At 39.2% G+C, this 27,977-nt stretch overlaps 1 protein-coding gene across 2 annotated transcripts; it reads left to right on the forward strand.

The window, feature by feature from the left end:
• The first annotated feature begins 878 nt into the window (after positions 1-878).
• On the forward strand, positions 879-27,827 carry smarca1 (SNF2 related chromatin remodeling ATPase 1). 2 transcript variants are annotated; one of them, XM_082170209.1, is made up of 25 exons: positions 879-1,073; positions 2,634-2,717; positions 3,752-3,918; positions 4,091-4,191; positions 5,677-5,777; positions 6,077-6,256; positions 6,773-6,928; positions 7,115-7,246; positions 12,013-12,081; positions 12,183-12,292; positions 16,674-16,900; positions 17,024-17,145; positions 18,485-18,637; positions 18,788-18,920; positions 19,974-20,119; positions 20,340-20,468; positions 20,697-20,807; positions 21,798-21,911; positions 22,028-22,150; positions 22,265-22,397; positions 23,946-24,064; positions 24,321-24,395; positions 24,489-24,626; positions 26,424-26,534; positions 27,181-27,827. In XM_082170209.1, exons 1-25 carry the CDS (start codon positions 1,017-1,019, stop codon positions 27,238-27,240), a joined length of 3,051 nt encoding a protein of 1,016 aa, XP_082026335.1. In that variant the 5' UTR covers positions 879-1,016; the 3' UTR covers positions 27,241-27,827. The 2 variants fall into 2 exon arrangements, with proteins under 2 accessions (XP_082026335.1, XP_082026336.1); XM_082170210.1 differs by lacking the exons at positions 879-1,073; positions 2,634-2,717; positions 4,091-4,191 and having other exon boundaries at positions 3,755-3,918.
• Positions 27,828-27,977: the final 150 nt, after the last annotated feature.

Raw genomic sequence — 27,977 nt, forward strand, 5'->3', positions numbered from 1 at the left:
TAATACAATAACATGTTACACGATATCATGTCATAATATTACAGGGTGCCCATTTTTGGTGTCCTGTCTCCAACTGGAGCTGTCCCTGGAAATGTCCCTATTTTACAGCACATTCAAAATAGCCCGAAAAAACACTGCAAAAAAGCCAGATGACCATAGCTTCCAGAAGCAAAAAAAAAAAAAAAAAAAAAAATGAAACAAAGTTGTTATTATTACTGTATACAACATATTTACAGCTTGTGGAAATAAAAATACTAACTACAGATGGAAAAAGCTCAAATAAATAAATTGTTAAATAGTTTAATTTGTCATTTTTATTTTGTATTATTTCTGCTATGTGGTTTTGCAAGGTCATCATTTGATATAATACTGTTATGTTAATATAATACCATTTGCAATTTGCTATTTTTCTTAGTGTAATTTTTTGGCAATTGTATTAAAACCAGTTAGAGCGGGGTTGACCTGCAGACATCATAATAATTATACATTTTAATAACAGTATTTGGAACCTACAACAATTCAAAAATTTACTGTTTCCGTTTTTTTTTTTTTTTTTTTTTTTAATAGATAATAACAAGTAAGATTTCATTTAGATTTTGACCACTGGACTAAAAAACGTCTCGTTTCCATTTCAGAAATCTGGTCACCTTATAATATCAGGCATTTAGTTTAAACTGAGACATTATTTAAAAAACAAATGACACATTTGATCTTTCTACCTACTTTGCGTCTCGGAGCATTGTGAGATGTACAATATTCAAGAATTTCGTGCAGCTGGTTAGTGTTTGACAGTTACCCATTTTTGAGCCTTTGATAATATCGCGAGATCTAATGTACAGCTCTGAAAGTGGCAAAGGATCACTCTAATCTCGCGATATTTAGTATGAAGCTCTGAAAGGGGCGTGTGCGCGCGCCGTGACTGTACGGTCCTGTCATGACGCATATTCCAAAATTATGCTTTATAACTTACAGTCTGGTCACCAATAACTCATGAGAAGCTTCGCACATTGACCAACATGTCGGACGAAGAGCTACCGTCTACTTCTCGGGAGGCGCACGCGGAGGCGGAAGAGGTAAAGAGAAAGAGAGAAGTACATAATATGTTTGCAGACGGACATGAAAAACAGGATGCAGAAGTTTACAGTTCATCTGCGTTTGGGGGGAACGGAACATGGCGGGAAGGCGGAGTTCAGTTCACATCTGCAGAGCTTTAGATGTTTATTACTCTGTGCTCAAGAGCATGTTTTTTATGGGGCTTTTGACAGATTTGCATGCGTTCCGTCTGCGGTCTGCAGCCGCAGACGGAAAGCATGCAAATCTGTCTGCTTCCCATCAACAACTACTGTACCTGCAGACGCTGCCCGCGTAAATAAACACTTATTTACATACTCACTGATACCGTCAGCCAAAATGACTCGAACGTCATGTTGGTTTTATTTGTGGTCAGATAAGCTTGTGTATTGATATTTTGTTGCTATAAGCAGTTCAAGGATGGGGTCCAACTTTTAGTTGTCAAGAAGAGTCGTTTAATAAGAGATTTAAACGTTACATGGCTTTTGTCACACTTCTCATTATTGTTCAAGTTGCTGTGTTTACATAAAAGTGTCTAATAGGATTTGTGACAAATTCATAAAAAAATGACTACTACAGTTATTAGTAATACTAATATTACTAATATTAGTTATTAGTTTTAAAATAAAATTGGAGAATGTATTGGCCACATAATAATAATAATAATAATAAAGTTGTGCCTGTTTCGGCCGCATTTTAGATGAAAGCAAACAACATGTACAGTATATGACAGTAACTTTTTTTAACTGTCATATACATCTGAGTCATAGTGCGTTAATTGAATAAAAAAGACGGACTGACACTTTTTGTAACAGAGACAAAGATGAGCCTTTGCACAAAGTGGAAATATTTGCATGAATTACTAACTTTTACAGATTAGGATATAGCGTAAAAAGTCAAATGTGTCAAATGCATTAAACAGCAGCCAGTTGGCAGGGCAAGTCACTTTTAAACATGATGCTTGTGTTGAAGTGCTTAACAACTTGAGTTGTTAATTTTCCCGCCAAATCTCACTTTGTGACTATTATTTTCTGACTCTTTTGTCCATATAGATATTATTTTTGCTACTGTAAGATGCATAGCGCCTGGAATCTAGACTGTATCCAGAACAAGGACAAGCAATTTCATATGTGAACCTGGACCACAAAACCAGTCACATGGGTCAATGTTTTAAATTGAGATTTATACATCATCTGAAAGCTGAATAAATATTTGGCCGAGATACAACAATTTGAAAATCTGGAATCTGAGGGTGCAAAAAAATCGCCTTTAAAGTTGTCCGTTTATGTTCGTGATTTTGCTGCATTCACTCACAAAAATAAATGTTTTATATCTTAACGGTAGGAAATGTACAAAATATCTTCATGGAACATGATCTTTACTTAATATCCTAATGGTTTTTGGCATAAAAGAAAAATCGATAATTTTGACCCATACAATGTATTTTTGGCTATTGCCACAAATATACCCGTGCTACTTGTGACTGGTTTTGGGATCCAGGGTCACATGTATATTTTTCTGGATGCTTTTGTATGAGATGTGTCTTTGATGTATGTTTCTAGGAGGACCCACCATTTCTCCTGGACCCTCCTCCTAAAGCAGCTGTGAAGGAGAGCCTGGGTGACCCTGAATATGAGGAAAAAAGAGTTGAGTGTTCATTACACTTTTAATGCACAAAAAATTATATAGTGTACTGCCAGCCAGCAGGTTTTTAAATAAATTGAGCTGAATTGAGTTAGTGGTAACTACAGGTGAGAATGAGGTTTGCAGTACCAACCCTTAAGACTAAGGTGGAGGTAAGACCAACCAGATTAAGGATTTAGACTAGATTTATTTTTATTTTTATAAAAACTGAATAAAAAAAATGCTTGACCCCTTTGTACCTTGAAATACTGCTTGAGAATTCAGCATTATTCAGGTTTCGGACACAGCTTAGAAATTCATGTTTCTTAATTGATGTAATAAAAAGAATATAAAATCAACCAGTCAATTTTAAAATGTTAGGTACATTAAATGTAGAAAAAAAAGTGTTGTTTTTCCCAGGTAGTTTTTATTTTTTATTATTCCAAACTTTGTGAAGTTAAAATATATTTCACTGAGTTTGAAGTAGGGCTGCACGATATTGAAGAAAAATAGGATATGCGATAACTTATTAAATAATGCGATATTCGATATGCGATACGATAATGCTTAAAGTGTGTAAAATAAACTTAAATTATCTTTAAAATATCTTTAAAATTATATAACCTACATAATACTTGTTTCACACTCTTTTTGTGGCAAGAAAACTACAACTTCTGAAAGTGAACAGCAGTGTTTTACTGTAGCATAAGAAGTGTTATTTTTACATCAGTGTAAATCACAGGGTTTAGGGTTTCAGGTAGGCCTACATTAGGATTATTTAGTTTCTGTTGTTAAATAAAGCTATGTAAAAATAAAACACTACTTTTCACTGTATGAATTAAATACTGATTCTTATTAAAGCTACAAAAGTTATTTAGCCAAGAGCAGTGAGTGATTTTTCTCTTTGTCTTTTGTGCATGACCCCAGTTATTGCAAGCCGTTGCGATATACATTTGCGATATTTCGATAATTTCGATATATTGTGCAGCCCTAGTTTGAAGTAGGAATTTGAAGATCTTAATTTACTCACAAATCTATGTTTCTCACTTAAATGCAGAAAACGGACCGTGCAAACAGATTTGAGTTCCTGCTGAAGCAGACTGAACTGTTTGCTCATTTCATTCAGCCTGCCAGTCAGAAATCCCCCACCTCACCTCTGAAGGTGAAGATGGGGAGACCCCGAATTAAACAGGATGAGAAACAGAACCTGCTATCTGTCGGAGAGTAAGCCAGACTCACACACACACACACACACACACCCCCACACACACATACAAAAACATGCATGCTCACACATTCAGATGCATGAGGTTAGCGACCAAAAGCTGCTGGTCAGACACGTGTCGTCATGGTGATTTGGTTTGATTTATTTCTGGCCCGTGGTTGTGTGTTTCAGTAACCGCCATCGTCGAACAGAGCAGGAGGAGGATGAGGAACTCTTATCTGAGAGCAGGAAGGCAGCTAATGTTCTTGTTCGTTTTGAGGAGTCACCCTCATGTATGAATCAATGTTTTTATGAACAGTCAAGTCTGTTTCTGTTTATTAGCGAGTCTAATAATTAAAAAATAATCATTAATTAATAAATTGGTTATTTAAAGTTTATATACCCTCATGTCATTCCAAACCCATGCTGTTATTCTTTCTGTGGAAAACAAGAGGAGGATTTTGAAGAATCTTCATATAGAACCTTGGTGCACGTTTTGATAGCGTTCCAACAAAACTGTGAATAATGACTTAATTTCTGCCTGTTCCTCACGCATAGCTATCATATGACTTCAGAAAAGTCACATGGACTACGTTTAGGGTACTGTCATTGTGCTTTTCTTGAATCGTGACAGCTCATGTCTTCTTGTTACACTATAAAGATTGTTTTTTTAAAAATCATTAGTTTGTTTTCCACAGAAAATATAACAGCATACAGATTTGGAAACACTTGAACTAAATTCCTCTAAAGCAGTGGTTCTCAACCTGGGGGCCTGCGGCCCACTAGGGGACACGCATTAAAATAAGACAAAATAAAAACAAATCAAGGTAGGGAAACACTGTTCTAAGAAACTGTCCTAGTGAATCCAGTTGTTGAGGTCATGAATTTAAATAAGATATACAGTATCTTATTTAAATTCATGACCTCAACAACTAGATTCACTAGGACAGTTTTTTAGAACAGTGTTTCCCAACCCTCTTCCTGGAGGCACAACATCACTACACATTTTCCAACTCTTCCTAATCAATCACACCTGAATCAACTCATCAGCTCGTTAGTAGACTCCAAGACCAAAAATATATGGGTCAGATAAGGGAGACATCCAAAACGTGTACTGTTGGTGTGCCTCCAGGAGCAGGGTTGGGAAACACTTAGAAAATGTCATGTGAATTAATAAAATCTTATAACTGTATGTTCATTTTTATTATGAATATACATTTTTCTAGTTATGCCAAGCTCTAAAATATTTGATCAGGAAGAAATTGTGAGTAAAAAATATTTGAAAAAGTCTTGAGTTTTCAAATATTGTTGTAAACAATGGGGGGTTTTGAAGTCAAAAAGGTTGAGAACCACTGCTTTAAAGGTGAAGTGCAAAATTTCTGCACTACTAACAGTCCTAATGGAGTTGCAAAAATAATGATTGTTCTCAAGTTTAAAAAAAGCCCACCAAGGCCATGCATCCTCATTATTTTTCTGTCTTTGTTTTTGGCCTGTTTGCTATAACTTTATAGCTTCTTTGCACTTTTGTATGTTTTGAAACAATTATTTTTGCAATTTTGAAATTACACATGGCACCTTTAATTACACACTAGGTGACAACAAATGAACACAAACTGTGATAACATGCTGTCAAGAAAAACAGACACCAGTAATGTAATATGTGTAACATTTCCCTTCCAGTACTTCCAGTTTATTGAGATGATTTATTATACTGTATTTCATTCACCTGTGATCAAATTTAATGACCATTGATTATTAATTTTTTCATTCATTGACAGACGTTAAGAATGGAACTTTGAGAGACTATCAGATCAGAGGCCTGAACTGGATGATTTCTCTGTATGAGAACGGCATTAATGGCATCCTGGCTGATGAGATGGTAAAAACCCCAATGTATCACTCTCTAATATTTTACAATAAAGGTCAACACAGCAACAGTAGAGGCATGTTCATTGCGGCAGGTCTACTTAAAAGCAACTATATGATTTAGTAGTTGAATGCCTACATTTCCAGAAATAGTCTGAATATACATCATTGTGGAACCACACTGACAATGAAGACACGACTCCGGCATCTTATCAGCTTTTCAGGCTTCAGTGAAACTGTGATTTTTCTGGGTCTGTCTTGTTGATGTCATGGACTGTGACTCATTGGATTTGTGTGTTCTGATTGGTTCAGGGTCTAGGTAAGACCCTGCAGACAATCGCGTTGCTAGGCTACCTGAAGCACTACAGGAACATTCCTGGCCCCCACATGGTCCTAGTGCCCAAATCTACCCTACATAACTGGATGAATGAATTCAAGCGCTGGGTGCCCACCCTGAAGGCCGTCTGTCTCATTGGGAACAAAGATGAAAGAGTAAGGCTGCTCACGTCCTTCTGTTTTTCTCTCACTTTCCTTTCTTCTGTTCCTTTTCTACCCACTTTAATCTTTCCAGCAGGGCCTTCAAAATGCTTGTGTAATAATGAATCAGTCTTATTTAGTATGTGTGTGTGTTTTAGGCAGACTTCATACGTGACTTGATGCCTGGTGAATGGGACGTGTGTGTGTCCTTTAGTTTTTTTCTTACTTTCCTTCCCTCTATTCCCCTTTCTACCCAGTTTCATCCTACTGCAGGTCCTTCAAAGTTCTTGTGTAATAATGAATCAGTCTTAAAGGGATAGTTCACCCAAAAATGAAATTTCTGTCAATAATTACTCACCCTCATGTTGTTCCAAACCCGTAAGACCTTCGTTCATCTTCAGAACACAAATTAAGAGAGCTGTGTGACCTCCCTGTAGACTGCAACATTATTACCACTTTGAGTAATTAATGACAGAAATGTCATTTATGGGTGAACTAACCCTTTAATTAGTATGTGTGTGCGTGTTTTAGGCCGCATTCATACGTGATGTGATGATGCCTGGTGAATGGGACGTGTGCGTGACATCGTACGAGATGGTGATTCGGGAGAAATCTGTCTTTAAGAAGTTTAACTGGCGCTATCTGGTTATCGACGAGGCCCATCGCATCAAAAACGAGAAATCAAAGGTATTTGAACACAGATGAACAACTGATGAGACCCAATTAATGCAAGAGTAACTAAAAAGCAGAGAAATGTGTCTCATAAAACTTCTGAGTTGATTTAACGATCTGATACAGAGGAAAAGACTTCAGAGAATCTTTCCTCTTTTTCTCTTTCTTGCTGTCTCCTTCTCTTTTAACTCACGCTCTCAGTTGTCAGAGATTGTGCGCGAGTTTAAGACGACCAATCGTCTGTTGTTGACTGGTACCCCACTGCAGAATAATCTACATGAGCTCTGGTCTCTTTTGAACTTTCTGCTGCCTGATGTGTTCAACTCTGCCAGTGTGAGTCATACTTTTTTGAATATCACATCCTGTTTTATCTCCTCCCACACGCTATGTTGCTGTGTCTGTCAGAGTTGTGTTGGAAGCGTGTGTGCAGATGTGTTGTTTGTTTAGAGAAGTCTACACACCTTAAGCCCTATTTGGACAGGATTAACTTTACAAGGGTAGATGGAGTAATGTAATTTTACCACAGGACGTCTGTAATAATAATGGCCAATTCGCACAAATAAAAAATAAATATATATGCAGAAAAACAATTGTTTTTAACCCTCATTCTGATATTATACATTTTTAAGGGGCGGCTCCTTTAAGGCTTTTCAGTAAACTGCCAGTGTTATAATTGGGAACATCATTCCATCAATCAGTAAACATCATTCCTTAGAAAAGTTGCTATTGCACGGGAGTTTAAAAAAATTCTCCATATAAAACCGTCATTTACAGACCAAGCATAATGAAATCATTTACTTTCGGTTTGTGATGCAGCTGCTATCAGATCCAATACTTCATCTTTCAACAAAAGTTTCTTTGCGAACTCTCCATTAGACCGTGCCTCGATTATTGTAAAACAAAATGCTCCGAACAAACATATAATCCTCCGACGCGATCCAGGACGCCATTGGAATCCTTCTGAAGCCTGTACAGAGATGTAAATGAGATATTTAAACTGGATGTGTCAAAGCAAACATTCTTTCACTCTTTGATTTGTCCTGTTGTCGACAAACTCAAGCACGTGGAGTATGTCAGAAACTGAACGGGCAACTGTATACTGAATCCAGTTTAGACAGTGTCAATGATTATAATGGGTTCTATGTGCTTTTGACACAACGTGACACTCAACATCTATTGTAGGCAAATGTCAGCCATTGAACCCCAGTGGGTGGGGCCTCCAGTGGGGAACACCATAGGGGAACGCCTATGGTGTGATGATTTATAACTATTCATCAATGTCTTGCTCTGGAGGCAGTCATATACAAATTTATTTGCCCTTGTGATGTCACAGATCCCACAATAACAAAACAAGTCTTTTTTGGAGCTTGATTAAATAAATGCTTTGTTTATAATGAGAAGGAAGTTTTAAGCTTTGAAACTTGCAGGATGTTTTAATGGTACAAAGACCTGTCAAAAGATCAGCGCAAATTTGATTTCTCATTTTATGATCCCTTTAATACTTTTATTAAACAAGGATGCATTAAATTGATCAAAAGTAACAGTAAAGACATTTACAAAGTTACAAAAAATTCTATTTCAAATAAATGCTGTTCTTTTGAACTTTCTATTCATCAAATAATCCTGAAATCAATGTATCGTAATCGCAGTTTCCACAAAAATATGAAGCACCACCACTGTTTTACTATGATAATAATAAATGTTTCTTGAGCACCGAATCAGCATATTAGAGCGATTCCTGAATGATCATGTGACACTAAAGACCAGAGCATGTGAGCGGAGTGGAGCGGTGAGAATCTCCGCTCATCGCTCACGGAACTGTTGACCCCTCCGCTACCCCGCTCTAAGCTACATCAGGCCGCTCCGCTCATTATCGCTCAGCGCTCAACGAGGTTTGCTTCGCGCTCCACTCAAATCGCCCCCCGCTCGCTCCGAAAAAGGAAAAAAATCTATGTATATCACTTTTAGCTTAGACCACAGCCTTACCTCCTAAACAACTAATGAGCAACAACAACATTTTTCAAATTGAAATGTTTTATTTCAAATTACAGGCCTATGTAAGAAGGAATATAGCCTAAACAAAAAGTCCTGTAAAATTAAACGAATAAATGGGCCTAATAATATAAATAAAAATTATATAAACAAAAATATACATATACATTTTTTAAAAGTAAATTAACTATAAGGCCAGAATTGTGAACTTTTGCGCAACGTGCACGATTAAAATTTAAATTGGCTTCCATACACACAAACTGCTGTAAAATTAAACGGGCCTAATAATATAAATATTATTACGGACGACACAAATTCGGCTAAATAAAACGAACCATTAGGTCTACTTTAATGAAAAAACGAATTTGTTTGAATATTACGCTATATTAATTTACACTTTGTTACAAGTTACCGTATTCAATTTGCTAACCTTTTGTTGCGTGATCGCGTAGGTCACGTTCATGTTTTCGAGAGATGTCAAGTCAAGTCAAGTCAAGTTTATTTGTATAGCGCTTTTCACAATACAGATTGTATCAAAGCAGCTTCACAGTATTAAATTAAAATAATACAACAAAGTTTGTTTCAAGAGGAATTTATTGATTGATAAAATTAAATTAAATATCCCCAAAATATCCCCAACTGAGCAAGCCAAAGGCAACAGTGGCAAGGAACCGAAAAACTTCATCAAGTGACCTAATGGTGTCCTAAAACTCCATCAGGTGACCTAATGGAGAAAAAAAAAACCTTGGGAGAACCCAGGCTCAGTCGGGGGCCAGTTCTCCTCTGGCATTTATGAGCTAGAGGCCGGATTGTAGTTTGAACTGTAGGATTATATGAATGCCTGGCTGAAGAGATGCGACTTTAATCTAGTTTTAAACTGGGAGAGCGAGTCTGAGCAACGAACAGTATCAGGAAGACTATTCCAGAGTTTTGGAGCCAAATGTGAGAATGCTCTCCCTCCTTTGGTGGTTCTGGATATCCTAGGTATGACCAAAAGCCTTGAATTTAGTGATCTTAAAGAGCGCGATGGATTATAGGGTGATAAAAGATCCGTTAAATAGACTGGAGCTAAGCCGTTTAGGGCTTTATAAGTCAGTAGCAATACCTTATAATTAATACGGAACTTTATAGGTAACCAATGCAGTGATGATAAAATCGGTGTTATATGATCATATTTTCTTGATCTAGTAAGAACTCTAGCGGCGGCATTTTGGACTAACTGTAGCTTGTTTATTGAGGATGCAGGACAACCAGCTAGTAAAGCATTACAGTAATCCAGTCTCGAGGTCATGAATGCATGAACTAACTTTTCTGCATCAGAAACTGATAGCATATTACGTAGCTTAGCAATGTTTCTAAGGTGGAAAAATGCTGTTTTTGTAACATATGAAATATGATTTTCAAAAGACAGGTTGCAATCGAGTATAACACCCAGGTCTTTTACTGTAGAGGATAAAGTAACAGGACATCCTATGATGTTAAAGTTGTATTGTGCGAGGTTTTGTGGGCGGTTTTTTGAACAGATAAGTATTACCTCTGTCTTGTCTGGATTTAATAAAAGAAAATTACGGGTCAATAAAAGAAAATTACGGGTCTTTTGAGATTCCAAAATGAATCTTTGCTGACTGAAACGATGTCTCCACATTCGTTTTCTTGTACCACATTATCATTGTTAGTTAGTTTTATATTAATAGTAGCCTACACCTGTATGGCTTCTCATTTTCCTTTTTGAAGTAGCCTACTTTTTGAACTCCATTATTGAGCCGAGTTTTGACTGAAAATAGTCTACTGTTGATGACTGTGCAAGACAGATGGATCCTGGTTTAGGTTTGACTGAGCATGCTTCAGACTCGTGGTGTGAACTGAGCGAAATTGGAACTCCCCGCTCGCTCCCGCTCCACTCCGCTCACATGCTAAAGACCACCCCAAACTTTTGAATAGTCTAAAGCCACATCCACACGAACCCAGAGCTTTCCCTATCCAATCTTTTTTTCCCCTCGTTTAAAAAAAAATTCCGTAAACACGGTGTCGGCTCAAGAAATATCTGTGTACACATGAAACCACATAAACCGACTCAAAACGATGTAGTATACATGCCATGTGGCGCTGTAATTCTGCCACAGAGATACACAAAAAATGGAGAAGACTTGGAGCATGCGCATAAACCTTGCGCTGTATACAATAATAGGCTCAGTAGCGTCTTCTACTTCTATATCATTTTTTTTACCAAGAACTTTATTGAACAATATAAACAACTATAAATGGCCTGGTACAAAATATGAAATGTCTTAATCAGACAACAGACAAGCATCATAGCGTAAGAAAGAAAATGTAAATAAATAAAGAAGTAAAATAAAATACATCCAAGTAAATAATAAATATAGAAATAAAAGAGGCTCAGTAGCTTCTGCAGCACGAACAGAAGCATGTAGTCCACCGTTGTTGTTGCTGTTACGTGACGTAGCGGTGTCTGAGTAGGGTCGACACGTGCAGTGATGACATCATCGTTTCACAAAATATACGGATTGGCTGGCTTTGGCTGTACATACGAAAACGCAAGGGTGTCGTTTTCAGATTTATCCACTCTGGGACCCAGTTTAAAAAAATAGAGGTTTCAGGCTCCCAAAACGCCTGATCTGTCTGGACGAAATGGCGATATGATAAAAAAAAATTTAAGTACTGTATACAACTAAACGTGTCTCTGTGTGGACAAGGCCTAAGTGGTACAATTTCGATCATAACTCAATTTTGACAACATATAGTTACTGTGTTGTACTGTTACATGGCAGGCATTTCCCAAAGGGATAACAAAACCTGAAGTCACCTACATTTAGGGAAGCAGCCAACAGGCTAAACATGAAACTTAAACAAGCAGAAATGTTTAGGGATAGGTTAATTAATAATTATTTCTTTACATTTATATAGTGCTTTTTTGGGTACTCAAAGCGCTTTACATGGAAGGGGGAATCTCCTCAACCACCACCAATGGTTAGGTTAGGTTTATGGATATAGGATAAAAAAATCATTAGCTTAGTATAAAAAATAGAAATCACTTGAATGTTACTACCACGACAACATATCATGTCTGCGTGTTTCTATAATCTTAGGATTTTGATTCGTGGTTCGACACAAATAACTGTCTGGGTGACCAGAAGCTGGTTGAAAGACTTCATGCAGTGAGTCTAACTCTCTCTCTTTTGAGTATATTTTTTGTATTTCCAGCATTGAAGTTCTTTTTGTTGATGAGACACTCAAGCCATTGAATGGTTGTTTTCAGGTTCTGCGTCCATTCCTGCTGCGTCGCATTAAAGCGGAAGTAGAGAAGAGTCTTCCTCCCAAGAAAGAGGTGAAGATTTACCTTGGGCTCAGTAAAATGCAGAGAGAATGGTAAGCTCCCACACAACTTCCTTGAAAAATAAAAACAGTTATTAAAGGGATGAGTCAAATTTATCATTGGATCACAGTCATATAGCACCTGACTACATTAAAAGTCAAGTGTAAATTTACCCAAGATGCATTGTGATCATATCACTGAAGCAAAATTCTGTGGTCAGTAGGAATAGATTCTAACCACATCTGATGAAACTATGTAAGTATTAAGAGATTGCGCTACAAGGTATTTATCACTTTGATGGACTGAGTAAATTTTTTTCCAATAGTAAAATTTTGAGACATTAATATCACCAGAACTTGTGTGGTAAAAAACGTCTCGGTTACTAATGTAACCCTCGTTCCCTGAAGGACATAACGTCGATGTGACGACGTAATTGGGATCACTTCAGGGAGCCCTATCAACTTCGAGTGTCTACAGAACGAGCCAATCAACGTTGGTGTGCGTTAATCGCGTCACGCGCCCCCGCCCCGCAGCGCGGGTATAAACAGGAAGCGGGCGCACGCACACATTGTTTTTCGCTGAGGAGCCGAGATTTGTGACGGCCATTCAGCGATGGTCAGCAACGGTGGCAACGGGACGTTACGTCTCCCGTTCCCTCCTTCAGGGAACGAGGGTTACATTAGTAACCGAGACGTTCCCTTTCAGTCGCTCACGTTCGACGTAACGTCGACGTGACGACGTAATTGGGATCCCATGGAAAATGCCACGGTTGCTGCCACATCCAGCGCCCTACGCAAGACTCTCAGACCCCCAACTGCTGGGGCGGAAGACCTTCGTAGAGGGAGTTCAACCGCTGTTCCATTATACCCCACACAGAGTAACTCTTTGGATAACACTGGGAAAGCATGCCTTTCCGGGGAAAGGACGCGGCAGAGCCACATCCTGCCCGAAGGGAGGTAACATGTGGAGAATACACATATGGACTGGCCGAAGGGGCAGTGCAACATATGGAATGTCACTGGGGTGGCTCCAGCCCGAAGGGGGAGGCTACACCGGGCAGTGACGGTAGAACAGACTCTGCCAAGGGAAAGACACGGGCTCACCACAGGGAGCTGGTCGTGGAAGAATACACATATGGGATCACAGTAGGGATCACACATATGGAACCCAGCCTAGCACAAGTTACACAAGCATACGAGAACTAGGCCTGGCGTCGGACGCTCTGCAACGTCCGACTGCCGAAGGGGTGCGGAGGAACTCACAGGGTTCGCCAAGTGGGGAACTCGACTGGAGCAAAAAGCGCACGTATTCGTTCCGAGGAAGGGAGTGGCGCAGCAAGCCGACACTAGAGCGGGAACTTCGGTGTTACCGGCTAGTTGAAGCGAGCACACAGGAAGAAACCGGCTCAACACTTAGGCTATAAAACCTAGCGAACGTGTTAGGTGTCGCCCAGCCCGCAGCTCTACAGATGTCTGTCAGCGAGGCACCGTGTGCCAGCGCCCAGGAAGAAGCGACACCCCTAGTGGAGTGGGCTTTCAACCCAGGCGGGCAGGGCATGCCTTGGGCTTCATAAGCCAAGGCGATGGCATCCACTATCCAGTGGGCCATCCTCTGCTTGGAGACAGCCTTTCCCTTCTGCTGACCTCTGTAACAGACGAAGAGCTGATCTGAGGTCCTGAGGCTTTGCGTTCTGTCCACGTACAGACGCAGAGCGCGACCGGGACAGAGAAAAAACAGGGCTGGGTCTGCCTCCTCCGAAGGCAGCGCTTGCAGGTTCACTACCTGGTCCCGGAAGGGAGTGGTAGGAACCTTGGGCACGTATCCGGGCCGGGGTCTCAGGATCACGTGAGAGTTATCCGGGCCGAATTCTAGGCACGATTCGTCAACGGAAAATGCATGCAGGTCCCCTACCCTCTTGATAGAGGCCAATGCAACCAGGAGTACTGTCTTACAGGACAGGATTTTTAACTCAGCTGATTGCAGAGGCTCAAAGGGTGGTCTCTGAAGAGCCGAAAGGACCAGAGACAAAGAGGGTATAGAGAGTGGGCGAGGAGGATTCAGTCTCCTGAGTTTCCGTCTCTGAGAGAGCAGGTCCTCTCTCAGAGGGATGGGCCAGGGAGGGGCTGTCGCGAGGAGCACTAGTTCCGGGAACCAGGTCCGGTTGGGCGAATACGGCGCAACTAGCAAGACCTGCTCCTCGTCCTCCCTGACTTTGCACAAGGTCTGTGCAAGAAGGCTCACTGGGGGAAACGCATACTTGCGTAGGCCCCGGGGCCAGCTGTGTGCCAGAGTATCCGTGCAGAGGGTGGCAACTGGCAGTGAGACATGTCCAGGGCGGCAAACAGATCTACCTGTGCGGAACGAAAACGTACAGGCCTTGGGCGGGAGGCGTGGATTACCCCGCCAACAGTTGCATCGCGACGGCCCGCTCCACTGGGGGGATATCCACATACCCTTTTAGCTGCCTCGCCGTCGAGGGTGGCGAGGGGGGAGGAGCCACTAGGATGGCTTTGGGCACTATACGGTGCCTTCCACGTCCTAGAAAGCTCCTCATGCACCTCCGGAAAGAAAGGTACCGGGGCGGCGCACTGAGAACCAGCACGACCCGCCTTGAGAAACCAATCGTCCAACCAAGAAGGTTCGGGACGTGGCGGAGGGTTCCACGCAAGCCCGACCTTCTCGGCGGCCCGGGAAAGTATGTCTCGGACAACGCTACACGCTCCGAAGGGGGTAACGCAGCCGAGTCGTCATCTCCAGAGGACTGAAGCTCCCCCTCCGATGCTGCGATCGACATCTGATCGTCAGCTGGAGCCCCAAAGGAAATGGTTGGTCGTTCCGGTGAAGGACTGAGACGTTCACTAAGGGACTCCAATGGCAACAGCGCTTGTGAGGCGTGAGGGGCCTGCGGAGGTTGTCTCGACGAGGAAGCCCTCACGGTAATCCTCAGATCACCCTGGTCATGCGCCGAAGTAGGTCTATTCTGCGGGGCAGAATAAACACTAGATCGGGGCATAGGTGAGGGGACTGCACCTCCCTTGAGGTAAGCGAGTCTCGATCTAAGCGCTGAGATATTTCATGTTCCCATTGCGGGAATATGACTATCCACAAAAGCTGCCTCAGCGTGTTGAATGCCCAAACACAAGAGGCAACTACTGTGGCCATCTGCTGGCGCCAGGGAACGACGGCATCCAGAAACGCACAAGCGGAATGACATCTTCAAAAAGACGCAGGGTCACGCTTGTGTTGCTCTTTTAGAAAACAAAAAATTTAAAATAACTCTCTCAGTGCTGAGGCACCCAGCGGTAGCCGCGGTGTGAATGACACACAAGGGAAACGCCCACCGAACCGACACACACACAGACACACAGTACAGTAATGCTGTGAAAACAGCAGTTGTGAGCTGCAATGCTCGCGGCCACCGCTGATCGCGCCGTCACACCAACACTGCTTGCAGAGAGAAGCTTTTCTTGAGTCTTCAAATAGCACTGAATTCTAGTAGACTGAAGTCTAACAGAAGCTCGGCTCCGAAGTGAAAGACAATGTGTGCGTGCGCCCGCTTCCTGTTTATACCTGTGCTGCAGGGCGGGGGCGCGTGACACGATTCACGCACGCCAACGTTCATTGGCTTATTCTGTAGACACTCGAAGTTGATAGGGCTCCCTGATATGATCCCAATTACGTCGTCACGTCGATGTTATGTCGAACGTGAGCGACTGAAAGGGAACCCTTTTAGTTGTACCACGTGCTATGTTGAGGCTTTGTTGTTTTACACTGTTTTCACCTTGTGATAAAGACAACAGAAGCTGCTGCAGTCTTACATTCTAGTCACCCAATCCGTAATACATGAATTACAGAACTAGACTAGGAATCTCTTATTTCTCTCCCCAAACATCTAGCGTCTCTTTTCATTTTCACGTGGGCGCTGTAAAACTTGCCATATGGTATGGTTGAACACTTTGGGTGATTATTTATAGTGTCATGTGTACTGGGTACTGGTGAAATGTAAATATAAATAAACACTGTTGCTCATCACACAGATTTTTATTGATTCCTAGGTTGTCTGAACAACTTCAGCAGTCTTTCTTTAGAAAAAGATTTTTTTTTAAAGACTGTATAAATAACTGTTATATGTCCTTATATATAAAAAAAAATAATCTGAGAAGTACCATTCTGTTAATGTAAAATTGATAAAAAAAAATATTTAAAGAAATAAGAAAAATATCTTCATAGACTCACTAGTCAACCTCACTAACCAATTTCGTCAGCTGTTGGGCGACTAAACGACCATACTGCTCCATTGCTATTACAACTTGGCAATATAAACTACTAAACAAGCTCTAGATATGAAAACGTTGAAAAATTATGAGCAGTTGTGATGTTGGAATAATAAAAATTACAGACTGACACAAGTGTTTGTTTTCTTGATTTAACCAGGTACACACGTATCCTGATGAAGGATATTGACATCCTGAACTCAGCCGGAAAGATGGATAAGATGCGGCTTTTGAATATTCTTATGCAGTTGCGGAAATGCTGCAACCATCCGTACCTGTTTGACGGAGCGGAGCCTGGTCCCCCATACACTACGGACACACACCTTGTCATCAACAGTGGCAAGATGGTTGCGCTGGATAAACTTCTGCCTAAAGTGCAAGAGCAAGGTGAGGAGTGTGTGTGTGTTTATTAGCTTTCAATTTTGATCAGACAGATTTTTATGCTTTTATTTGGAATTCATGATTTTTTCAAGTTTTTGTGCATGTTTTCTTGGACATATGTGTTTGCAGGATCCAGAGTGTTAATATTCAGCCAGATGACACGCGTGTTGGATATTCTAGAAGATTATTGCATGTGGAGAGAGTTTGAGTACTGCAGATTGGATGGAAATACACCTCATGAGGCCAGAGAGGTACACTCTCACACATTACCACACACATGCACTAAAATACATACATAGTTCCACACATGCACGTCACACAACAGGTTCTTTTTAGTGAATCAAAAACATAAAGTGCTACCAGTGTTGTCGATTCTCAAACAAAGGACTCTTATGAACCAATTCTTATTTTACTGAATCAAAATCATACAACATAACCTGTGTAGTTCAACTGATTCATGTACAAATCATGACTCTTTTGAGTCTTTGCTGACTGGTTCTTTGTAGTAAAAAATTAAATAAAATTGTATGGATGCAAACTTGTCAACTTTAGGCAAAATCGCTGTTTTGGATCCAAAATAAGTCTTCAAAAGAAGCTTTAATTATAACACTTATTATAGTTATTAAATGTTTTTATTTTATTTTAAAGTAAAATAATATTATTACTGTAGTATATTTATGTATGTTTTGTTTAACCTTTACAATTTAATTAAATAAAAGATATTTAAATAATCATAATAATTATTATTGTATAGTCTATTTATTAATATTGTAGGTTCCATAAAAAACAATATAGGGTCTAGAGTTGGTTTTTGCCTGTATCCTCATGCCGAAATAAACTATAAATCCAAAACTGATATTTAAAAAAAAATCTTAATCTGAACTACTTCTTCCAAAATATCACAAAAAAAAAAAAAAACGTACAAAAATACCTAAAATAATTATTTGTGAAACCATTTACAAAGTAGAATTTGTAGGAGTAACCAGAGCCGCAGTTGTGGAATTATGATTCCCATCCCTAAATACCAAGAGGTAGAAAGGAATGATTCACCAAGAGGAAGAAAGGAAATCAACAGGCTTTATAAAATTATGAGGCACGTACAGATACTTCATGTGGAATCTCAGCAGAGTTTATATAAAGACACTGATTAACCAACCTGGTAGTCATGGAAACCGAACTGATTAGTTCTGGGGTGAAACTCTGCGGTTACATGGGAATGTAAGACACACTCATAAGCTAAGAATATTCCTGATATTAGACATTAGAAAGGTGGAAGTGTCTTGTATCAGTTTAAAATCGAACAACCAGTCTGTCTGTTTTAAAGTGAACTTTTAAGTAAATATTGGACAGAATACGAATCAGTTTGATTTAATTTATTTTGTCGATGTGTGATTTGTATATGTAAATTGCATTATGTATATGTATATGTATATGGGCCACTGACCACCCTGATCGACTACTAATGTGAAATAGACCTTAATAATTAAAATTATATAAGTGGCTTAAATAAATTATTTCGGTCACTCTCTAAATTGCTGTCCTTGCTGTGCTTTTCCTGTTCTGTCCTTCTCTCTTGTTGTTGTGCATTAGCAAGCCATAGATGCTTTTAACGCCCCGAACAGCAGTAAATTTATCTTCATGCTGAGCACACGGGCAGGTGGGCTGGGGATTAATTTGGCTACAGCTGACGTGGTGATTCTCTACGACTCAGACTGGAACCCACAAGTGGACCTGCAGGCCATGGTGAGAAACACACACACACAAACACAAAACTACAAAACTGAGCTCACTAAACTTTATGATTGTGAGCCTCAGGGAGATGCCAGTTTTCTTTATGACTGCTTGTTTTTAAGTTTTAATGGTTTTTGTTGTATCGTGTACTATATTATTTAGGACCGTGCTCACCGTATTGGACAGAAGAAACCAGTTAAAGTGTTCAGGTTGATCACAGACAACACTGTGGAGGAGAGAATTGTGGAGAGAGCGGAGATGAAACTACGCCTGGACTCCATAGTCATTCAGCAGGGTATGAATACACTAAGGTTAAAACAGTTTCTATTGTCTCTCAAAAATCATTGTGACACACTGGCCACTAGTAAACAGCATGAGGTTTCAGTATCACACACCAAACACATGTATCCAATACTAGCTCAAAAACTGCTCCTGTGAGAAAACAATAGTATCTACAATTTGCAAACCATCTTTAGAGTTTTGTTTATTTTAAAGGGATAGTTCACCAAAAAATTTAAATTCTGTCATCATTTACTCACCCTCAAGTTGTTCCAAACCTGTATGAATTTCCTTCTTCTGTTGAACACAAAAGAAGATATTTTGATGAATGTCGGAAACCAAACGGTTGATGGGCCCCATTGACTTCCATAGTATGGAAAAAAATACTGTGGATGTCAATGGAGTGACATCAACTGTTTGGTTTCTGACATTCTTCAAATGTCATATCTTCTTTTATATTCAACAGAAGAAAGAAATTCATACAGGTTTTGAACAACTTGAGGGTGAGTTGATGATGACAGAATTTTCATTTTTGGGTGAACTATCCCTTTAAGTAATGCAAATCACTTATAATAAGACATTTGTATATAACAAAGTTTGTTTTTGTTTAAATGACTGCTAAATTAATTTCCACTCTGCCAGAACAGCCATTCAGTGACAGTGAATTCAGAGAGAATTACTGTAATTTTTTTTTTGGAACATGGACACCTAACAATTCATACAGTTTATTATTTATATTTTCAGAGGATTCGTTAGACAGAAAATCAACTGTTTTAAACATTGATAATAATGAGAAATGTTTCTTGAGCACCACATCAGCATATTAGAATGATTTATGAAGGATCATGTGACACTGAAGGAGTAATGGCTGCTGAAAATTCAGCTTTGTCATTAAATGAATATATATTTAAATATATATTTAAGTTTAAAAAAAGTTATTTTAAATCGTAAAAAGTATTTCACAATATTACTATTTTAACTGTATATTTGATTGTGAGAAATATAAAGGTTTAGTAGCATTTGTGTCAGTCTTATGACTTATTATTTTCTTCTATGTGTGCTCTTACAGGACGGCTGATCGACCAGCAGAATAAACTGGGGAAGGATGAAATGCTACAAATGATCCGACATGGAGCAACACACGTGTTCGCCTCTAAAGACAGTGAACTAACAGATGAAGACATCGACACCATTCTGGAAAGAGGCGCCAAGAAGGTGAGTGGACATGGACACCTTGGACTAGACTGAATACTATAAAGTTACTTAAATTTACTGGAAGACTCCATAATAACTTTAGGTCCAAGTTCCAAAAGCATTTGTTTTCAAACTCAGACAAATAAAACACATCAAATTTCCTTCATATTATGAGATTTTTTTCAATCTTACACTTTAGCTGATACCATTTAACCCTGTTTAACTTTGTGTGTCCTCTCAGACGGCTGAGATGAACGAGCGCATGCAGAATCTCGGCGAGAGTTCGCTGAGGAACTTCACCATGGACACGAGCGCCACCGAGACCAGCCTTTACAAGTTTGAGGGAGAGGATTACAGAGAGAAACAGAAAGTTAGTGTCTGTGTGGAAGTTAACCAGGTGGAAATCAATTCATACTCATTTATGATGCAGCACTGAAGTGCATTACAGTAAAGCGAGAGTCTATCAGTGAGAATCTGGCAGGTTTGTAAGCTTTGCTCCTGTGAATGTCACAAACTGTGAGAGTTTATGTGAAGGTGTGTAGCTGAAAGTGTGTTTGTGTGTGTTTAAGTTTTAAACAATTCTCTCTGTGTTGTGCAGCTTAGTTTGATCGAATGGATCGAGCCTCCTAAGAGAGAAAGGAAGGCCAATTATGCTGTAGATGCTTACTTCAGAGAAGCACTGCGAGTCAGCGAACCAAGAGCCCCTAAGGTAACACACACACACACGGTTTAGACACTCTGAAATGATTTTTTGTCAGTGCTACTCACGACTGCATGTAGGTACAGTCTACACAACACTACTACACAATAAATAATGCTCTCAGATCTCTGTTTTCATCACTGACAGTTGCACTGGATTCAGTGAGTTAAAGTAAATGTAGGAACTCAGCTGAAGGGTGCCGTATCATCATGTATTGGAAGGACGTAATAGATAAAGAGTTGAAAAACAAAGGTTGCAGGTTCAGACGCTGACTCAGGAAATGACCTCATGAACTAGACTTTCTTCTTTCCTCTGTCCTGTCACTGTCGTGCCCTTGAGAGAGACACTTAACTCTAGATTGCTCCTGAGGGACAGTTTGTTAGAATAGTGCACTGTAAGTCATAAAAAAACATCAATAAGGATAAAAGTGGCTGCTAAAGAAGAAGGGAATGCACCTTTTATGCAGCTTCTTAATTTCTATATGATTTAATCAATAGTCACATATATTCAATTTGAAAAAATTACAATAAACATTATAATAATAATAGTATATCAAATAGAATAGTATATAAATAGTACTAAAATAACATTTATTCTGGTTCACACTGTCCCAACAACTGTTGGTAAATGTTTTTTGGGGGCATTTGCAAGGGCAGTGTAAACTAGCTTTAATAGTGCCTTGTCCTTTAAATAATAATGATTCCTAGTGTGATGAAAGTTGATAGTTTATAAAGTGATAACCCTGTCAAGCAAAATAGCAAGAAGCCGATAAACCTCAATTTTAATGAATATCATTAAATGAAATTGAAAATCAAATGAGTGTTTTGATTAAAGTGAAGTGTCCGCTAGATAAAGATGCATCTGCCAGGAGCATAACAATGTTTTATCATTATACAGTGCACATCAAGGATCACACAAATGTTTTAATGACAGTATACACAAAAGTGTCTGTGGAGAGATCATGAAAAGGGTGTGTGTATGTGTGTGGATGTGATCCAGGCTCCTCGGCCTCCAAAGCAGCCTAACATCCAGGACTTTCAATTCTTTCCACCACGTCTCTTTGAGCTGCTGGAGATGGAGATTCTTTACTACAGGAAAACCATTGGATACAAGGTGAGCACTTCATGAACATCATGTTCGTTTTCAATATTTGTGTAAAATCTGTTGCTTCAGAAAAAGTTGCATCCGATATACAGAGGTGTGCGATTGTGTATTTGTGTTTACTGTAGGTTCCACGTAATCCAGATATCCCAAATTCAGCACAGGTACAGAAGGAGGAACAAGCAAAGATAGACGAGGCAGAACCCCTCTCACCTGAGGAGACGGAGGAAAAAGAGAAACTACTTACACAAGTAAACACAAACACTCACCCTCTCTTCTCTATCACTCACTCATACATTCACTCTCACAAATGTGCTTAGTACAAAGCAATGCTACAGCAGAATATGTTTGTTTGTTTTCCCCAGGGTTTCACAAACTGGAACAAGCGTGATTTCAATCAGTTTATTAAAGCTAATGAGAAATATGGTCGTGATGACATTGACAACATCGCAAGAGAGGTGGAGGGCAAGACCCCTGAAGAAGTCATGGAGTACTCGGGTACAATACACAACAATGCAACTACACACAAACCTATTATTTATAGAAAATTACATACTTGCAATGTGCAAGCATATATTAGAATTTTTTTCAAAATTCACTAGTCGATGGGTTACTTGAACTTAATGGTCTTCAGGAAACCCTGCATAATTAGGCTGGTTTTGGGTTGAAGTATAAAAAAAAGAAGAAGAAATAAATACATAATATAATTTTTTTTTTGCTTGTTATATAAATAAAATCTATATTAAAGGCATAGTTCACCCTAAAATGAAAATTAAGTCATAAATTACCCACCCTGGTGTTGTTCTAATGTCTTGTGCCCTTCTTTCTTTTATGGAACACAGAAGGAGAATTAAAAAAAATTGTCCCGCTCGCACTTGTCCATACAATGGCAGTGAAGAGCAACCAGCATCAAGAAGAAGAGCAACCATCATATTGCAATATCTATAGAAATCTTAGGGGAAAAATGCTATCCTTTATTTTGTTTTATTCTATACAGTGATAAAGGCTATGCATCATAAATCTTTTTGAAAATACCCGAGATGACTTGAAGAACACAGATAAACCATGTACTGTCGCAATGATGCCAAAATCAAAAAAACTTCCAGACTGGTGAGCTAACTTTCAGAGAGTCTTGAATGCCTTGTCTGTCATATGCGACGACATTTGCGCGGCAGTAGCAGCAGCTGCACGCTGTGTCTGCTTGTGTTTTTGACGCATGGAAACCAGCGTTAAGGTGCAATACTGTTACCTACTGTATGTTGGGATGTCAAACAGATACTGGTGCTGGATTATTTACGTCTCATATTATCATATGTGCACTATTCATTTTTAAATATTATTGTTATCACCAATATTGCGACGCCCCTAATTAACACGATAACGATATTTCATTTTTTAAATACCGTGATTATTGGTATTTAAAACCGATATAATTTTTACAAGTGTTCTGAGGGTATACAATATGAAATTTTAGGTATTATTTAATGAAAATCCTGCCTTGGCCGTTGGTCTGTGCACAGCTACACGACATGCGTGCTTGTGTGACTCTATTATCGCCGCAGTTCACTCTGTCTCGCCGAGAAAAAGCACACAAGTTGTTAGAAATCAAGATGAACAAAAACTTCTTTTTTAAAAAGCTTGATTCTGGTCACTATTCACTACCATTATATGGATGAGCACGAGTGGGACATTTCTTAAAAATTTGTTTTTTGGTCCATAAAAGACAGAAGGGCAGACGGCATTAGAACAACACCAGCATTTATGGAAAAATTTATATTTAATAAAATAATCAAAAAAATATTTAAGGAAAAACAATGATAAACTAAGCTACTTCACTAATCGACTAGTCTACTTTTGGTGACCTAGTCAACCATTGTGAACAAGAACAACATCCCTATTGTACACTATGCACAACTACGCGCACACACATACACAAGCATAAAATACACAATCAGCTAACCTCACACTTGTCTGAACTACACAAATATATTTCACTCCAGTATCAACTACACAGACACACACCTCACACTTTTGTCCTTATTATAGCGGTGTTTTGGGAACGTTGCAATGAGCTGCAGGATATTGAGAAGATCATGGCTCAGATAGAGCGAGGAGAAGCTCGCATCCAGAGACGCATCAGCATCAAAAAAGCCCTGGATGCCAAGGTCAACCTTTCAAAAACTCACAATGGAATTCAATTACGCTGTTGACAAGCAGGTTTTTTCTTAAATGGCTGCTGAATTATGATTGTGTGGTAGCTTTAGTTTTTCTTGCTTTTGATGATTTGCAACCTCAATATAAGGCAATATCAGTCACAGCCTTATCATGGAAAGCAAGAAAATTTCAGAGGAAATGTAATTTTTGATGCAATAATAATTAGTAAATATTTCTTGTTTGATGGTGTGTTTTGTGTACTTGTAGATAGCACGGTATAAGGCTCCGTTCCACCAGCTCCGCATCCAGTACGGCACAAACAAAGGAAAGAACTACACAGAGGTGCGTGCATGTGAGAGAGAGTTAGTGTATGTGTGTAGTGTGTTTACTAAGAACTTAAAATATGAAAACTTTTCTTTGTGTGCATGTCTGCAGGAGGAAGACAGGTTTCTGATTTGCATGTTGCATAAGATGGGCTTTGATAAAGAATATGTTTATGAAGAACTTCGACAGTGTGTACGGAACGCTCCACAGTTCAGATTTGACTGGTTCATCAAGTCCAGGACTGCAATGGTGAGAATGTTTTTTTTTTGTTAGAGCCAGGGCTCCTAAAGTCATGGGCAACCTGGAAATATCAGGGGATTTAATAAGGACTTAATAAGAAATTGCTCTTTGCAAGCATTTGTGTTACTATTAAAAAATTATTTTTTTAAATACTCATTCAATAATCACGCATCACTGGAAAATCCATGGAAAAAATCATTGGTAGGGCTGTCTATCAATCAATCAGTCACAATTCACAATTGATTAATATATATCAATATTTGATGAGAAAAACCTCCAAAAGAACAAAGACGTTTTTTGTAGCAGACTAGTGAAGAATTTCATAGACGTTTTAAAAAAAACCATTAGATGTAAATTGCAAAAACTGATTAAACCATCTTTTAGGAGCATCACCACATGGAAAAAAAGAATGAATGATCTAAATCAGCGGATCTCAACCTTTTTGACTTTCAAGGTCCCCCTATTGTCCACAACAATATTAGATTTTTTTCAAAAAAAATTCAAAATCGAATCTCCCCCTCTATGGCCCTGTCCCAAATGGCACACTTCATGTGCACTTTCGGTCTTGTGGACTTATAATGGCTGCCGCGTGCGCGTGTCCGTTAAGTCCGTGACACCGCAGTGTGTCCCATTTGTCATTTTTAGATCTCAGAAGGGTGCTCGCGAGCGCCCCCATGTGGTCGATTTGCGCCCTTGATGTGCACTTTTGCCAAGCCCGCGCTGATGCGGGCTTCGCAGCAGACTTCTTCCCGACAGTCAAAGCGGCATTACGTCACGAAAGTGCGGACTCAGAGGAAGACCGCGAGTGCTTAGGGATCCATTTGGGACAGGGCCTATTTCTTCCCAATAAAATATTTTAGTGCTTGACATTATTAAATTTAGAAATATCTGAAAATACTAAGAAATATCTTAATCTTAAGTTTAAGTGTCTTGCTTCTATCTGTATGACCATAAATTACGGAGTAACAAGTTCCTCAGAAGGGCAAAAATTCCCCTGATCACGCCGGCACCTCACCCGCACACAACTTATTCTAGCATTGCTAACTTGACATCGCAGCCTGTTAATTATCTAAATAAAATAGTCAATCAAACCATGTCCATGCTACAAAGGTAACTGTTTGCCCCCTCGTTTAAGAACGAGCTCCTCGATTTGTCCTGGCTGGTCCTTCTCCTGTTCGGAGCCACCCGGATCTATCTCACTCTACATGCTGTTATTCACATTTCTGCCTGCGATCCCCATGGTGGCGTGTAAGATTGCAGTCATCCAAATGATGAAAAAGTTTTAACGTAAACAATGTATTTTGCGACACCACGGAATAAACGATAGAACATAATATGAAACGATAGACCTTTTATTTCGTCAATCCGATATATATCGTCATATCGCACAGCCCTAGTTGTACGTGTATGTGGGTTTACTGAGATGTACTTTGGGGACAGCAGTGAACTGAATCTGACGAAGCCTCCATTTGGAGTGTTCTTCAATTGGAAAAACAGTTGATACATTTTTTTAAATGGAAGATGTTTTCTTTTACAGTTGGGTTAAGATGTCTAGTGTCCATGTAAAAACAATAAAGCCTATGTATGCGTGTCTCACACAAATGCAAACCAACTCTCTTTTTAATCATATTGCATCCAGGGATTGTTTTTCAGGTCATATTGGTGTGCATGTTTATGAAAGCGTGTGGGTGCAGATGCGTGTGTGATGCCTGAAAGGAATTGTAAAAGTACATGAGATGTGATGTATAACTCTTGTGCTGAGATGATGAAAGAGTTTCCTTCCGTGTGTTTTGTCTGGTTTGCTAGGAGCTGCAGCGTCGCTGTAACACGCTCATTTCTCTCATTGAGAAAGAGAACATGGAGATAGAGGAGAAAGAGCGAGCTGAGAAAAAGAGAAGAACACCCAAAGGACAATCAGTAATACGTCCTGTCTTCTTTCTTTTCGCTCCATCTGTTGTGCTCCGTGCTTCACGTCCCCAAAGACTTTCCCTCTAGTTCCGAATTATGCTTGAACAACTGAACAAGAACAACATGCAAATGATCAAAATTCCCCTCAGATTTACTGTCCACAGTAAAGTTTAGTATATCCCACTGACGATTTCAAACCTGTCTATCTATCTATGTATCTGTCGATCTATCAGAGCATGTGCATGGTGTGAGTTGCAAGATTTTGCCTGGAGCGAGGAGCATTTTTTTTCTGCCCGTGTTCTCTTTGCTCCAGTATCGTTCCATCACATGCTAAATGCCTATAATGTCAGCAAGATTTACAATGTGTTAAATCTGTCTACAAGACAAGAACAACATGCAAATTATCTGTCTATCTATCTCCGTCTGTCTGCCTGTCTATCTATCTGGCTGCCCATGTCTTAATCTAAAGTTATAATGTCAGCAAGATTTAGAATGTTATATCTATCTATCTATCTATCTATCTATCTATCTATCTATCTATCTATCTATCTATCTATCTATCTATCTATCTATCTATCTATCTATCTATCTATCTATCTGTCTGTCTGTCTATATGTCTGTCTGCCTATTTATCTATCTGTCTATCTTATCACAGGCTCACAAGCGTAAAGCCGAAGTGTCGTCTGACAAGAAAGAGAAGAAATCTCGTACCTGACTCCTGTGCCTGCAGTCCCCATTACGAAGCACTACAATAATCAATGCTCTCTACAGCATTTTGCCGTTCTGTTCTGTTTTTTTTTAAATCTGTTATATCTGTGACTCAACACCAGTTTCTTAAAATAAACATGTAAATTTTAGCAAAACAAAAGCTTTTTTGGGACATATAAAACACTTCCATACCGTGTTCAATCTTGTCCCACAGGCTGCATACTTGTTGGCAGCTACACGTTTTGCTAGAGCTTGTTTTTATCTTTTTTTTGTTTTCAAAATGTTCCTTGTTCATATCAACATTGGCAATTATTTAGCATGCTAAACAGGGTCTCTAAAGCCCATTCTGATCTTGTTTATGTGTTTCATAAATGAAATTCTTTTTGCCTGAGACTGTTATTGTATGTTTAAGGTCTCTGTGATTTGCACCTTAATCCATGTGATCTGTAGCTTTGCACATCCAATCTTCTTAAGCTCTTTTATACATTTCATGTGCCATTTTAATGTTGCATTTAAGCTATTTTACACATTCTTGTTTGAACCTTTGCTGATCTTTATATGTACAAGTCCAGTATTATTAAAAAACGAAATGGGTTGGTTTTGTTTATATCTTACTATTGTTTATAGTGGAGAAAAGCAATGTCCTTGTGCCACTTTGACTTTACGAACTTCGCATAATGGGGCTAAAATCGTGTGTCCTTACCAGGCATGGCAAGACAGAAGAAGCAATAAAAGTTTTCTATA

Source organism: Leuciscus leuciscus, assembly GCF_965113295.1.
Source record: "Leuciscus leuciscus genome assembly, chromosome: 5".
NCBI classification, from domain to species: domain Eukaryota; kingdom Metazoa; phylum Chordata; class Actinopteri; order Cypriniformes; family Leuciscidae; genus Leuciscus; species Leuciscus leuciscus.

What these genes read in the sequence shown, in the direction of transcription:
- smarca1 (XM_082170209.1), top strand. Translation starts at nt 1,017, where the DNA reads ATGTCGGACGAAGAGCTACCGTCTACTTCTCGGGAGGCGCACGCGGAG. An exon ending in AAGAGAAACTACTTACACAA is followed by an intron (nt 22,151 to 22,264) that starts GTAAACACAAAC and finishes TGTTTTCCCCAG; the next exon opens with GGTTTCACAAACTGGAACAA. An exon ending in AAGGAAAGAACTACACAGAG is followed by an intron (nt 24,396 to 24,488) that starts GTGCGTGCATGT and finishes GCATGTCTGCAG; the next exon opens with GAGGAAGACAGGTTTCTGAT.